At 57.9% G+C, this 14894-nt stretch overlaps 1 protein-coding gene across 2 annotated transcripts in view; it reads left to right on the top strand.

The window, feature by feature from the left end:
* Positions 1–14894, top strand: part of COL13A1 (collagen type XIII alpha 1 chain) — a 142145-nt gene that overhangs the window by 100891 nt on the left and 26360 nt on the right. For both annotated transcript variants that reach the window (XM_081105120.1, XM_081105119.1), the window contains exons 17-25: positions 2700–2744; positions 3899–3931; positions 5065–5091; positions 7717–7758; positions 8640–8726; positions 10301–10354; positions 11444–11488; positions 11836–11904; positions 14621–14683. In XM_081105120.1, the coding sequence (XP_080961246.1) occupies positions 2700–2744; positions 3899–3931; positions 5065–5091; positions 7717–7758; positions 8640–8726; positions 10301–10354; positions 11444–11488; positions 11836–11904; positions 14621–14683 (465 nt within the window). The remainder of the gene's footprint in view (positions 1–2699; positions 2745–3898; positions 3932–5064; positions 5092–7716; positions 7759–8639; positions 8727–10300; positions 10355–11443; positions 11489–11835; positions 11905–14620; positions 14684–14894) is intronic.

Below are 14894 nucleotides of genomic sequence, written 5' to 3'. Positions count from 1 at the left end.
GGGCGCCCGGAGCCCACCCTCCTCCCTGCTGAGGCACAGGAAGCTGTCTGTCTCTCGGGGCAGGAGGAGAAGGCAGAGAGCCTCCTAGAGCCGCAGTGTTGCCCAGAGCTAACCTGCTCCACCAGGGAGCCCTGTGCTGGACCTGCCGACAGACCCAGTGTCCCCTCCCTGGCCGTGGCCTCTCTCCCTCCTAAGGGTCTCCCACAGGCAGGGCTGGGGGCGATGGAGAAGATGGGGGAGCAGGAGTGGCTGGAAAGCATCTAATCTCACTTTGCAGGTCGGGGTCCTGGGCCCGGAGAGAGAACAGGGTTTATCTGGAGTCACACAGCCAGCCTTTCCTGACTCCATCAGCTCCTCAACATGGAGGTGGGAAGGGGAGACAGGCCATGGAGGGAAAGACAGGGGCAGGGCAGGGCAGGGCAGGACAAATGGGAAATCCCTGGGTAGTCAGGGACCCCCAAGCTGACCTCCCACTTGTACCTCTACCCCACCCCCAGGGACTCTGTCTGGTGTCCTAGGGGCTGAGTCAACCCATTTGGGTTGATTGGCATGTTAGCAGGGCCTCCTGGTCCTAAAGGAAAGAGTGACAGGAGCCTCGGCTGGTTCTCCTGGGAAGGGGCTGGAGGCCTGACGAGGTCCTGGGGTGCCCTCTGCTGGCCACATAGCAGACCCGCACTGGCAGGCAGGGCCCTGCCCAGTGCTTTACTCTGGGCGCCTCTGGTTAAAGACCACCCAGGGCTCTGGGCTGAGCTGCCCTCACAGGCCTGGCCCGCTCCTGCATGCCTGTGGGGCACAGACCCAGGGCCCTCCAGCAAAGAGGACGTTGCCTGCTTTCAGCCTGCAGAGGCTGTTTAACAGAAGCAGGTAGAACACCAGCCCAGCCGACCCTGGGGTTGGCCTGGAGAAATGGGTACCTGGGCTTTGGCAGACGAAAGACCTATGTTCACTTCCCTGCTCTGCATGACCTTGACAATCGTGCCCGGCCTCTCTGAGCTAGTTTCTTCACCGGTGAAGCAGGAGTAACAGCCACTCCCGCTCCGGCGTGGATTCCTGGACAGTGAGTAGAAAGATGAAAAGCCCTTAGCCCGGTGCCAGACACGTGGCAGATGCAGTAAATTGCCATGCCTTTCTCGCCTCTTCCCCATAAGAGGGGTTCCCCAGGATTTGGTGGCTAGGGCAGACCTGGGCCACTGGCTTATCTGCTGTGGTCACTGCCTGTGGCTTAGGGGTCCTGGTGAGTGAGGATGAGAAAGGGCTCCTGGGTTTGGAGCTAAAGATTCTGAGCCTTTTGCAGAATTCAGAGACTTGTCCCCCAAGAGAATGGAGGTGAGCCACCCCAGGCCGACGTGGTTTTGTGAACGGGGTCCTTCTGCACTGAGGAACCAGCAAACGGCTCCACAGAGCAGATGGTGTGTGACCATCAATGAATGGGGTGTTGAGGAAATAACAGGAAGTCATGAGAGTGAGTGGTGTTTTCAGGGAAGCAGGAAGAGGTGTCAGGCTATGAGGAGATGAGGCTGGGAAGGAAGCGAGGACGGGAGGCCATGCTCAGGATCCCGGCCCCTTTTCCGGTCAGTGCCAGGCAGCGGCTGTTCTGAGTGGGAGTGTTATTGTCCAGCTTACGTACAGGGAGGGCTCAGTCCTGGAGCAGAGAGTTAGAAGCCTCTCTGTCCTTGGTGAGCATGGGGTGACTGGCACTGCCTGTCAGATGGCAGCGAGGGGTGAGGACAGCTGAGGTGGGACCAGGTTCGCCCTCTGCCTGAAGCCTGTGGCCCTGCCGCTGGCCTGAGAGAGGAAGCTGGGCCGGGCGGGCTTGGGCATGGCCACCTTCACACACAGGAAGCTGCAGCTGGGCCGGCTGTTGTCACCTGTAGCTGCACAGCATTCTGGGCCCTGCCTGGGGCTTCAGTTGGGGTTCAACTCCTGGAGACAGGAGCTGCTCTTCTTCCTCCCCTGGTCACCCTAACACGGCAGCCCCCATTGCCACTGGCTGGCATCCCCACCCCCTCTCCTCCTGGTGTGTCCTGAGCTCAGCCCCTCCCATCCGTGTGGCATTTTCACGGAGGTACGAGAGGTTGGAGACACTGCTGAGATGGTAGCGCACACCCATGAGATCCTGGAGCGGCGACAGCTGTCCTGGTGCCTCTGGAAGGTGCCAGGTGGCGCCTGGTTCATCTCCAGTCCCCCACCACCCAAGTACAGGCAGACCCTCTGCCACGTGGGGCCCTTGGGAGGAGTTAGACCCAAGGAACCTGGAGGAAGAGGAGCCCCAGAGGGAGATGACATGCGGGAGCCAGTCTGGCTCAGCCCGCAGGTCCCGCGGGAGCAGGGTTGCTGGAATGAAAACGGGCAAGAAGGGCCAGGCGGGGGCGGGACGGAGGATGTGCAGTCGGTGCGTGGCCCAGGGCCGCTCCTACCCGCAGCACTGAGTTCCAGACCCGCTGGCAGTAGATCTTGAACAGCTCCCTGCCCCCCACCCCGTCCCCACAGGACTCGGCTCCTGCGGTGGCCGCTCTCTCTGGGGGCCTTTCCCTCACTGCAACACACGCCTTGGGCCCCTGTGCGAGTTCACATAGCTGAGTGGCCCGCGCTGACTGCCAGAGCTCAACGGTCCCGCGCTTCCAGACCAGCCGTTCTCAGGGACATCCTCGGGGCCCTGAGTCTGGTCCTCTTCTCATCGTTTCTGTTTCTTCCTTCAGGGAGAACGGGGTATGCCGGGGATGCCGGGCAAACACGGAGTGAAGGTACCTGCCCCTCAGCACACCCAGGCAGCCCCTCCGCCACCCCGACCTCTCTCCCACACTCCTCCTTCCCACGTCCCATGGTGACGACTGGGGGTGCATATCCTCCCAGGCCCTCGCCCCTCGCTGTGCAGCCAGTCCTTCCAGGCAGGGCTGGTCCTGTTTGGCTCCTGTTTGGCCCCATCATGCACCAGTGCCCTTCTGAAATGGCCAGGCCTCCTCTGGGCATCCTTGGGCCATAATAATCTCCTTGGGTAACCCCAGCTCTGGCTGCAGTCCTGAGACCCATCTGAGGAGTAGACGCCCCCTAACATCACCTCCACGGGGGGTTTACTAAGCAGTGTGTTTGGAAGCCTATGCACTTCAAAAGTCAGTGGTCTTGAGCTGATATAGAAATGGGGTTCACTGCCAGCTGCTCCCCAGTCCCTGAGGGCGTAGGCCCAGAGAGCTTCCTGTGAGGAGAAGCCTGCTACACACACTGAGGGGCACTGTATGTGGTGACATCTCCATCTACTCTTCTCCCCTTCCCCAGGGCTCTCCCTGCTTCCCCTCCCCCATCTCCTCCTCCTTTTCTCCTGTCCCAACGAAGCCCTCCCTCATTTCACCCCAGGGATGCCCCCTCTAGCTCACCTGTGGGCATCCTGCCATGATGCCACTGTGTCCCCCAGCACAGCCTAGGGCAGTGATGGCGAACCCATGACACACGTGTCAGAGGTGACACGCGAACTCATTTTTTTGGTTGATTTTTCTTTGTTAAATGGCATTTAAATATATAAAATAAATATCCAAAATATACATCTTTGTTTTACTATGGCTGCAAATATCAAAAAATTTCTATATGTGACACGGCACCAGAGTGAAGTTAGAGTTTTTCAAAATGCTGACACGCCGAGCTCAAAAGGTTCGCCATCACTGGGCTAGGTGCTGAGCAGGTGGGTGGGACCCTGGGCACCCAGCTGTGCCGCACAGAGCCTCTTCCTCGGGGCCCACCCTCCCTGTGCCAAGCTCAGCACCCCTCCTTTCCCGTGGGTTTGGGTGGTACACAGGCGTGAGCAGTCCACCTTCGCATCTCCCCAAGGGGAGGCTGGGAGGCTGGCCACTTCCTCGTGCTCCCCCTGACTGCAGAACGTCTCCATGCCTTTTCTTCTCTCTGCCAGGGGGCTCCTGGCATCGCCGTGGCGGGGATGAAGGTCAGTGAAACGCTGTCATTCAACACGGAGGCGTAGTGTGGGAGAGATGGAGAGGAGGACAGCGTTAGGGCTTCAGACACCCTGAACCAAGGAGGGGGCAGACAGGGTTGGGAAACATTTCTCCTGAAGCAGCATTGTTGCCAGATCCATGCACACATAACTTGAACAGCCCGTGTCAGGTGCACGCACACATAACTTGAATAGCCATGTCAGATCCATGCACACATAACCTGAACAGCCGATGTCCGATGAATGCACACATAACTTGAACAGCCAATGTCAGGTGTATACACACATTATTTGAACAGCCCTTGTCAGGTGCACACACACATAACTTGAACAGCCCGTGTCAGGTGCACGCACACATAACTTGAATAGCCATGTCAGATCCATGCACACATAACCTGAACAGCCGATGTCCGATGAATGCACACATAACTTGAACAGCCAATGTCAGCTGTATACACACATTATTTGAACAGCCCTTGTCAGGTGCACACACACATAACTTGAACAGCCCTTGTCAGGTGCACGCACACATAACTTGAACAGCCCTTGTCAGGTGCACGCACACATAACTTGAACAGCCCTTGTCAGGTGCACACACACATAACTCGAACAGCCAGTGTCTACCTAAGCTTACAAGGAAGTAGAAAGGGTTACCATTCTCCGCTACAGGTCTCTCCCTCCTGCCATGCCGTGGAGCCAGAGCTTTCCTTCACACTGGAATGTCACAGCTACTTGCTTGCAAAGCTTCAGGGAGGGGAGCTGGATTCCTCCTCCTGAACCCACCCCAACCGCCATGTGGTTGGCAGGCGGAGGGTGGAAACACCCAGTAACACAGTGCTCGTGTGGCTCTCCAGCAGGTCCGCTTACAGGGGCACCTCTCCCTGTCCTGCGGGGCCTCACTGACACCCACACCAGCCACACGCCTCACCTGGTGGAGAAGAGGGGGGAGGGGGGTCCAGGAGGCCTCTTTGGCCTGTGGTTGAGGTCTAGGCCGAGGAAAGGCTGAGCTGGCCAGGTGCTTCGCCTCCCCCCAGAGTAGCTCTGCTCATCAGTTCCTGCTCCCTTCCCCGCTCTCTCGCGCCCTCTTATCTCCTTACCTGAATCTCTTTTTTTTTCCTACACAGGGAGAACCAGGAACCCCAGGAGCCAAGGTACTGGCACAGGGAATGTCTGGCTGCAAGGAGCATCAGGTTTCAGGGGAGGTGGGAGGGTCTGCTGCTGTTTCTCACTCCTGATCCCCCTGAGGTGCGCCTGGGGCTGGGGACCTGACTGAGCAGAGGACAACCTGCCAGGGCGGGGCCTGCTTGTCAGGGTTGCACAGCAAGTGCCTCCCTGCTCCTGGATTCTGGCTGGACAGCTCGGCCGGTTTGCCTGCACACCTGCTCCAGCAGCCAGGAGCAGCTGTCCCCTGCACCTGGGGGCTGTCTCTCTCATCTAGTTCATTAAGGGATGTAACATGAAAAAAAGTTCCCATGGTCAAGTGTGTTTGGGAAAAAGGGAATTAAAAATATTGCACGGGTTTCTTTTGTGCAGGCCTTTTCAGAGCCTTTAACATGCTAAATGTGCATTGGAGAGCTTTGAAAAGGTAATATCTTGTGAAGAATGTCAAACTTTTTTGACCAGGGCCTCCTTTTTTTCAGAGGAGCATCTTATGGGACTAGGGTTCTAGAAACACTGGTCTATGATCACTGTCCATTATCCCCCTCATGACCCCCACCTCCATCCTCTTAGGAGTGACTTTCTCTTCTTACCCCAAAGGGAGACCCAGGAGCAGCAGGGAAGCCGGGGCCCCCAGGTTTGCCGGGAAAGAGGGGCAGAGGGTAGGATATTGTGCCTTTGAGAGTGCTGGTCCCCCACCCCCTGCCCACCTCTCCCTCCCGTGGCTGGGGTGCTGCCTGCCGCGTGCTATGGGTGCATGTACCCCCAGGAGGAGAGCAGTGCGGCGACAGCCTGCAAAGCTGCAGAAATTCCACTCGAGAGCAACCCTCCCTCCTTGAAAGCCATGGGTTACCCAGGAGAACCCAGCAGAAGGGAGGCCCTTCCTCGCTCTGTCCCCACCCCCAGGACCCCCGCAGACGGCACTGCATCCCTTCCCGGCTGTTTCAGGGCATGCCCGCCAAGGCACAGCCCAGGCAGACCCGGGCCAGCTGGGCTCCCAAGACTTGCTGTCCTCCTGTCACGTGGGCACTCAGCCAGCCTCCTTCCCTTCCTTGGCCAGCTCCAGGCCACTGTGCCACTCAGCTTCTCCCCAAGGACAGGTAGCAAGGGGATGACCCCCAGTGACTTGGTGTGGCTTCTCGTGTGGCTCCAGCTGGACAAGTCAGTGCGACGTCGGAACAAATTATGACCCAGGGCCCTCAGTTTATGTAACCACACACGTGACAGCCAGCCTCAGGCTGCGGAGAGCAGAGCTGACCTGGTGGTGCTCTGGGGGCTCCTGGTGTGAGACGCTGGGTCGGAGGTGGAGCCTCAGGAGACCTGCCTGTGAGACCAGCTCTGCCGCCGACACAGGGCGGCTGCTCACAGGCAGAGCCTCCCCGTCTGCACCGAGGCGGGCTCTGTGGTCCAGGTCAGGGGGCGAGTTCTTCAGGGAGGAGCTGGCTACGAGGGTGTTCCTTAGCGAGGGCGCCCCACAAAGGACCACAAACACTATTGCTCAACCCACAGACGTGTATTGTCCCCCGCCTGGGGGCCAGCGGTCTGAGGTGCAGGTGTCAGCAGGGTGGTTCCTTCTGCGGCTGTGAGGGAGCATCTAGCCCAGGCCCGTCGCCTGGTTTCCGGGTTTGCTGGCATCCTTGCTGGTCCTCGGCTCATAGACCTCGTCTCTGCCTTCACTCTCACTTGGGATCCCCCGTGTGCATGTCTGTCCAAGTTTCCCCTTCTTATAAGGACACCAGTCATATTGGATTAGGGGCCCATCCCACTCCAGCATGACCTCATAACGTAGCTAGTTACACCTCCGTGTAATTACACCTCCACTGTCCCACTTCCAAATAAGGTCAGATTCTGAGACACTGGGGGTTCAGACTTCCACATACAATGTGGAGGAGGAGGCACAATTCAATCCGTAACAGGAGGCAAGCTTCTCAAAATATTCCTCCAAAGAGATGTCCTTGTTAGATGGTCTTGTCTTTTTTTATTTTTTAATATTTTTTTTATTGATTTCAGACAGGAAAGGAGGAGAGAAACATCAATGATGAGAATCATTGATCGGCTGCCTCCTGTACGCCCCACACTAGGGATCGAACCATGGCATGTGCCCTGACCGGGAATCGAACCGTGACCTCCTGGTTCATAGGTCGATGCTCATCCACGGAGCCATGCCGGCCGGGCTGGTCTTGTCTTTAGAGGCAGGAGGAGGCGGGCAGAAGGCTCTGCCTGGAGACCAGGGGCCTCTAGTGGCTGGTCCTGATGAACATGGACATGGAAAGAGCACGGTGGTTAAAAGGAAGAGCTCCCCAAATGCCTGGCTCCACGCTGCTCGTCCCCCCAAAAGGGCCTGCGCGCTCTTGGCTCCCCTCTCGCACGAGTGATGAGGGCCCAGCCCACCGGGGGAGAGGGGAGCACTGATGCAGGCTGTCCCCAGTGTGAATGGTCTTAAGAAGGAGTTGGGCCAGATGGGGGCCCTTCAGGAAGTGGAGGCCTTCAGAAAACAGCGCACGGAGGGGCAGGGAGGTGGGAGAGAGGAAAGCCAAGGCCTGGCACTGGCGGGGTGAGGCCTCACCCACATCCTGGAGGAGCGGCTTCTAACCCACATTGTCTGCATTTCTCCGCAGGGTGAGAAGGGCGCCGCGGGCCTTGGCCTCCTGGGGCAGAAGGTGGGTATTGAGGAGCTCTGCATGGTGAGATGCGTGTAGAGGTCTGATGTCCATCCCCGCCCACATTCCCTCCCAGAGGAGGGGGGTAAAGAGGTACCACATGGGAAGCCCTGATTGGCCAAACTGCCCAGATTCAAAGAATTCAATGGCTATGACCTGGTCAGACTTCTTTGCAGCAGCTCTGAAATGTGCTCAGTGGTACATGAGCTCCATAAGATAGTGCACTTGAGAAAAGACTAGAGGTCAGGTAAGTGTGGGAGAGCTGGGTAAGGGGCCCCTTAAACAGTGACAGGCACTGTCACCTGTCAGAGCTCAGAGCACGCTGCATGAAGGAGCTCTCAAGGCTTCATTTCATTCCGCCTTCCCTAGCGTTGTTTGGCCACCAGACCCCTTTTTTTTTCACATTTCAAATATTTTCAACCCCCTGAAGAAGTGTTCCATGGAACACCCTTTAAAATATGTATTTTTTTAATTGATTTCAGAGAGGAAGGGAGAGGGAGAGAAAGGTAGAAACATCCATGATGAGAAAGAATCATTGATCAGCTGCCTCCTGCATGCCCCCCACTGGGGATCGAGCCGGCAGCCTGGCATGTGGCCTGACCGGAATCGAACTGTGACCACTGAGCCACGCCTACTGGGCCCATGGAACACCCTTTGAGAAACACTGTTCCAGACCCAGGTTCTGACAGGTCTCTTGTTTCAGCCTGTTCCCCTTCAACAGCCAGCTCTAGTCTCTCCTCAGAACCTGTGGCTGGATCAGACTAGGCCAGGCTTCTGAAGGCCTCTGGAGCCCACAGCCCCCTAATGCCCACCCCCACCTCTTACCAAATTTAGCCTGAACTGTGAGGGAAGAACTAATAACGCTTCCTTTCCACCCCCAGGGAGAGAAAGGCGATTCTGGCAACTCCATTGGAGGAGGCAGAGGGGAGTCCGGCCCCCCAGGGCTCCCCGGGCCCCCAGGGCCAAAGGTGAGCCTTCCCCTGGGATCAGTGCTCACGGAAGATGTTTGCCTGAGGCCTTTCCCTCAGCCAGTTCTTGGGGACTCTGTGCCCTGGGCACCTTGCCTTCCCTAGTGTGTGTGGTTTCCCCGTGGATCCTGGAAAGGTCGTTTGGCCTGAGCTCCTATTTCCAAGCAGAAGCTGTTTGGCATCCAGGAGAGATGTCACCCAGGACAGAGGGTTGGTCCCATTGACTCAAATGGCTATGATGTAACTGAGTCAGGGGCTGGCGACTGCAGGGCCTTAGGGCAGCCAGAAAGGCCCCTCCGCTGGGCTCTGAATAGGCCTCAGGCCAGCGAGCTGCTGAGCCCCGCCTGTGCTGGTGCATTTCGGGGAGCAGGATGGTGGCCGGGAGACAGCTGGCTGCCCACCCTTTCCTTGCTCTTTGTGGAAACTGCAGGGGTAAGACTCGGGCTTCCCAAAGCAGATGCTTCCTTGGTTTATTTTAGCAGCATGGGGAGGTGAGGAGGTCCCTTTCTTAGCTCATAAGGAAAAGATTAATTACGTGATTGGCAGCAGCACACGCATTCACCCCATTGACTGGCGTTCATCAAGGGCTGCTAAGGTGGACCCTGCATGGGCAGCCGGCTGCAGAGAATCTTCCAGGGTTGGCCTGCAATCTGGCAGGACAGACAGAGCCACAATTTGCAGGAATACAGCGCAGGGAGCACGAGGAACCTCACAGGCAGATGTGCCTTCCCCATGCCCATGCCCATGCCCTAGGCCCATCTGACTGTGGCGGGGACAGAGCCTCCCTGACATGAGCACCAGCTTTGCCAGAGGTGGCCCTGCCACCGGGTTCCCAGACACCCCAAGTTTTGGAGTTTGTCCCTGTGACCCCACAGGGCATGAATAGCTGGCACATTTGGGGCCTTCATTTAGGGTCGGAGAAACGTGGTCACTATCGTCCTCACGCCCTGGGACAAAAGGAAGGGGAAGCGAGAAGCTGTTCCCGAAATCTCGTCCTCTTTCCAAGTCCAGGCAGATGTTTAATAAGTGACGTGTTTGGGATGGGCCTCCTCCCATTTCCCCGCCCCCTCCTGTCCTAGGCCCCCAGCACTCCCCTTGTGTCCCCCACATACACACAGGCCCAGGGTCTTCACCCCCCCCCCCCCCCCCAGGCAGTGTGAGGTGTGCCTTTGCAAGTGTTTCAGGCTCCAAAATGACCCACCAAGGGCTGCTGGCATCCACATTTGGGGCCAAGACAGAACTGGGCACATGCATGTCAACTGAGAACTGAGGATGGTCTGGCTGCGGGGGAGGGTGGGTGGCAAGGGGTGGACACCAGCCAGTGGTGAGTACAGACCTCAGAGGAGGAAGGGAGTAGAAGGAAGGGCTGCCAGGAGGAGGCGAGAGCCGGGCTGGGCCAAGCGTGGGTAGGAGTCAGACAGGTGGAATGGGGCGAGTTCACAGAGTCCAGCAGAGAAAGACATGGAGGCCCAAAGACACAATAGCCAGGACATTAACAGCAGGACCATCTTGCCCCCTTGAGCGGCTGTCCAAGGTGCCCTGCAGGCCCTCACCCCATCTCTCTCCTTCCCCAGGGAGAAGCTGGTGTCCATGGCCAGGCCGGCCCCCCCGGAAAGCAGGGGGACAAGGTACGGAGGCCCCAGATCTGAAAGCTGCGGGATGAGGGTCAGCTTGGGAGGTCAAGCCCCAGCTCAGAGATGAGCAGTGTGGCCACCCCTGCGGCTGGACCCCCGGGCACAGGCTGACCGGCTGGGACTCCTGCTGCTATCTGTCCCCCGAGGCAGCAGTCATGCGAAGGCTGGCCCAGGGGCCAGACGTGGGGGCTGGGAGTGGCCCAGAGCCCCTGCTCTGTTAGCTTTTAAGCACTGGTACAGGGGACTCCCGCTTCCCACCAGCTGCTCCCCGTGCAGGGGCGGGTGGGTGCTGTGTGCTGAGGCGGGAGGCGGAGGGCAGGTAACCTGGAGGCGGCAGTGGCTGGACGCTCCATGAGCTCCACCTCCAGTGTCCTCACGAGTTGAGTTACATTAAAGGGTTTATTTTTCCTTTATTTTCACTTTGTATCTTATTTTTTTTAATTGTCCTCAATGTTAACATAATCCCAGAACAACTGAAGTGTGGTTTGTTCTCACAATATATACCACTGTTTCATTTATTCCCCACCCTTCTGTCCTGTTTCCAACAGGAAAAAGTCCCCTCACGTCCCCCGCTCAGGGAGGCTGGGGGCTCCTAATACCTTCCGTTCCCCACCCCTCCTGTGTTCCGTCCTGCAGTTTGGATCTTTCACAAACAGAGGGGCCCCTAAAAGTACCGCATGGGCTCTTCATGGCAAATACTGACCCAAACAATTAATTGGCAAAAGGTTTCGGAGCCCTTGCTTCCTGAGCAGAATGGAAATGAGGAGAACCAAAGGGCTCATCTCTGCGCCCAAGGAGGTGCTGGCTGAGGGGGTTGGGAGGTGGCAGACGGACACAGGTAAAGTCACTAACAGCTAACACAGGACAGAAAGAAGACCTCTCAGCGCAAGCTGGGAAGGAGGGGGGTGCCTCCAGGTAGAGGGGAGCCTGCACTTTCAGGCACAGGGAGCTCTGCGTCCTCGTGGCTGAGCTAGGGTGAACCTCCTGGCCGCCCCGTGGCCCTAGCGCGTGGCCCACCTGGAGGCATCAGGTTCTCTGTACCCAGCTTTATCCCCATTTCACCCCAGTTTTGTCGTGCAATAGGGGGACCCTGGAGCGCCTGGAGAACAGGGACCAGCTGGCCCCAAGGTACGTGCATCTCACCTCCCTGGGGCCACAGAGTGAAGTGGCTAGCTCCTGGGGTCTTGAGGGGCGAGGAGAAGAGCTTGATAGTCCCCAATAAGAGGTCTGGCATTGCAGCCAGGATTGGGCTCAGTCTTCTACAGGCCGATCTAGTTAGGCCTCACGGAGTCCAGCTCCCAGGCACCCTCTGAGAGTGCTCGGGTCTCCGATAGGCTTCCCGCTTGCTGCCCTGGACCCACCTGTGTGCAGCCAGGCGCAGCCAGTGCTGTCCACGGTCCAGTGGACAGACAGCGGGCGGCAGCTGTGGTCAGTTCCCTGCTGGCCCGGCGGCTGAGGTCATGTTTGTCTTGCAGGGCTCCAAGGGAGAGCCAGGGAAAGGAGAGGCGGTGGAGTGCAACTCCAGCATCAACGAGGCGCTCCAGGTGCGTGGGGCTGGCCTGGGGCTAGAGATGGGGAGGTGCTGGCCTCGCGCTGCACGGAGGCCTGAGAAGGGAGCTGCACACCTGGACGGATGCCCCTGAGGCCAGGCCACTGAGCCAGGCTCCCTTGTTCCCCTCCTTTGGCCTGCAGTTTGGGTCCCACTGCGCAGCCACCGGGCAAATGGCCCGCTCATTTGGCATCCAGGTGGCCTGGCTCCCCACTTGGGCCCATCTGGCCCGTTCTCCTGGCTCTGGGTAGCTGAGAGCCATTCCTGGAGCATCCTGGCACCCTGCAGGGTGTTGGCCCATCCAGGGTTTGGGGGCCCCATTTCTTCAGAGCACACACTCCCCTTTCACATGTCTTCCTGGAACACGTCTCCCTTTTGCGTCAATTTTATTGTATTTCAAGTTCCTATGACACCCGCCCCTGAAAGCAGAGCTCCTCAGCCCCAGCACTGTCCACAGCTGGGGCCGGTCCTCTTTGCTCGGAGCTGTGGGGGGTGGGTCCTGTGGGTCACAGGGTGTTCAGCATATGCCTGGTCTCCACCCACCCGATGCCAGCAGCACCCCATCCGTTATGACAACCAAAATGTGTCACTGCCAAATGCCCCCTCGGGGCAAAACGGCCTCAGGTGGAGAGCCACTCCTTTAAATGAAACGTTCTAACAACGTGACTCCATTTACGAGCTGTACCATCCTTTTTTAATGCCAACAATTTCTGTCTAATTATTTTTTTAGTGATTCCATAGTTTGCTAGGCTGTCTGTTTGTCTGAAGGGCGGTGCAGCGGAACCTTGAAATCTAGGTGCTGGGACAAGAGGGAGAAGCAAGGGAGGCTCCCAGTCAGCGGCCAGAGAGCATAAGGGATGTTGCTTCCTCCCTCTTTGGCAAAGTGAAGCAAAGGCCGCAGGCTATTTGAGGGCTTGTCTGAGTCATAGCAGGACAGCCTCAGAGCAGCATTCAGTGAGATGTGCGGTGCTCCCTGCCCAGTGATCACAAACCTCTGGGAGAGGGGTGCGGGTGCGTGGAGCTGGGAGGCACGGAGCCCACTCCTTAGAGTGGCCCAGCTCCCACGGTCCGTGACTGGGCCGAGGAGACCCGACAGATGGCTCTTGACTTGCCCTTCACCTGATTGCATGGTGGTGGTTTCTTAGGAGACCCTGATGCTGACCTTGACCATCAGTCTTCCTCTTCCTTCACTTTCCCTGGGCACCAATGCCAGGGCCATGGGAAGGGCAGGCTGGAAGCAAGGCCTGGAGGTCTTGCCTCACGAAGGCAGACGCTGGGCTTTTTTGGGTTAGGGTTGGCCTTGCAGGGCTGGGGCAGAGGGTGATGTAAGTCTGAACAGGCGGTCTCAGGAGCTGTCCCCAGCCTGGATCATGGCTGCCTGCTGGAGTGGCTCTTCGCTGATTCAGCTGTGCGCCTCCTCCTTGAAGCCTCCCCTGATCTACCAGGCAGAGTATACTTGGCACAGTATAAATGCTGGGTTCCCGTTGCAGCTCTGTCAAGGAAACAGGGGTATAGAGGAGGATATTTTTGTGTTTCTCCTTTTTCTCCACCTTCAGCTGATAAAGTGCATAACCCTGAAACATGAGTATCGACCCTCTGCATTTCCTACAAATCAATTTTATTGCCTGCACCTGGAAAGCCAGTGCATCCCAAGCCTGGGTTTTGCACACAGGCCTACCAGTGGCCGCCTGCAGTGAATACTTGTAGTTCAAACTCCACCACCAGGTGGAGGGGACGGGGAGGGCTCCAAGTTCTCACACTCCTGGCGTGTTGTTTCACCCAATACTGTAGTGGCCATGTGCCACAGACACGCTTAGGGACGACACAGACCCAGAACCAAGCGCCAAGCACAGGACGCCCCAGTCCCAGAAACTGGTGTTAACCACGGGATTCTGGAATCCATGAGCTTCATTGGGAAACATTAGAATGGATTATTCAAAATAGCTGTTGGAAGCAAAACTTTCCTGGAAACACGTGTGTTTTTTTTCTTTTAAAAACAGCCGTGTATCATTTACAAACAATAAAATGTACCCCTTCCAGGTGTAGAGTTTGCTGAGTTTTGACCAATGTGTCCGTACACATGTATCCACCACCCCAGCCACTCCCGAGAGTCCCTCCATGGATGGGCCTGGGGGTCAGCCCCACATCTGCCCCAGCCCGGCGCCACCACTCGGCTTGTGTCGCCGCGGATTAGACGTGTCTTCCCTGAGCTTCCTAGGGGTGGGAGCACGCATGTGTCGCTGTCTGCGTCCGGCTGCGTTTGCTCAGCGCCGCGTGTCGGGGCCTCACCCTGGCATGGTGGGTGCGGTCCTTGTTTGTCCCTCACTGCTCCATCGCATCGATGTTCCAGACCTTCCCCTGTGGCTGACGTGTGGTTGTTTCCTGGACACGTTGTTAAGTCACTGTCCGGGAGGTCAGATGTGTCTTCTGGGAGCCCAGGAGCCGCAGCGGTGCCTCAGAGGCAGGAGGCCAGAGGCTGCTGGGCGTGGCTCTGCATCCACCTCCTCCTCTAACCCAGACACACTCCGTGCCTATCGCCTGTACACTGTGAAGCCCCATATTGTCTCCTTTGCAAAAACAGTGTTCCTGCCGCTGATAGAAGGTGTGAGAATGCCTGCCCTCTCTGCGCCAGCCTGTCTCTATCCCTCTCTGGGCACAGGCCACTCCTGCTCCTCAGAACATCCTTCCTGAGTCTTTGTTTTCTTTCCTAGGGGCCCCCTGGTCTTCCCGGGCAGATCGGCCCACCTGGAGCTCCAGGGATCCCAGGCCAGAAGGTAACACTTGCCTTGACCCTGCAGAGCATGTGACTCTGAGCGTGGGACCCCGTGGCCACCCCTCATCCCGTGACCCTCTCATCTTCCCAGAGCAGCACCTCGCTCTGGCCTGTAATTCCCCCCAGGGCACCAAGGCTCACCCACAGCCCAGCTGCCGTCACTCCTCCCACCCTGGGCTCTGCCGCTCTTCCCCGGCTGCCTGTCTCGGGCG

This window comes from Myotis nattereri (assembly GCF_964212035.1).
Source record: "Myotis nattereri genome assembly, chromosome: 13".
NCBI lineage: Eukaryota > Metazoa > Chordata > Mammalia > Chiroptera > Vespertilionidae > Myotis > Myotis nattereri.
This window is presented reverse-complemented; position numbering and strand designations above follow the sequence as displayed.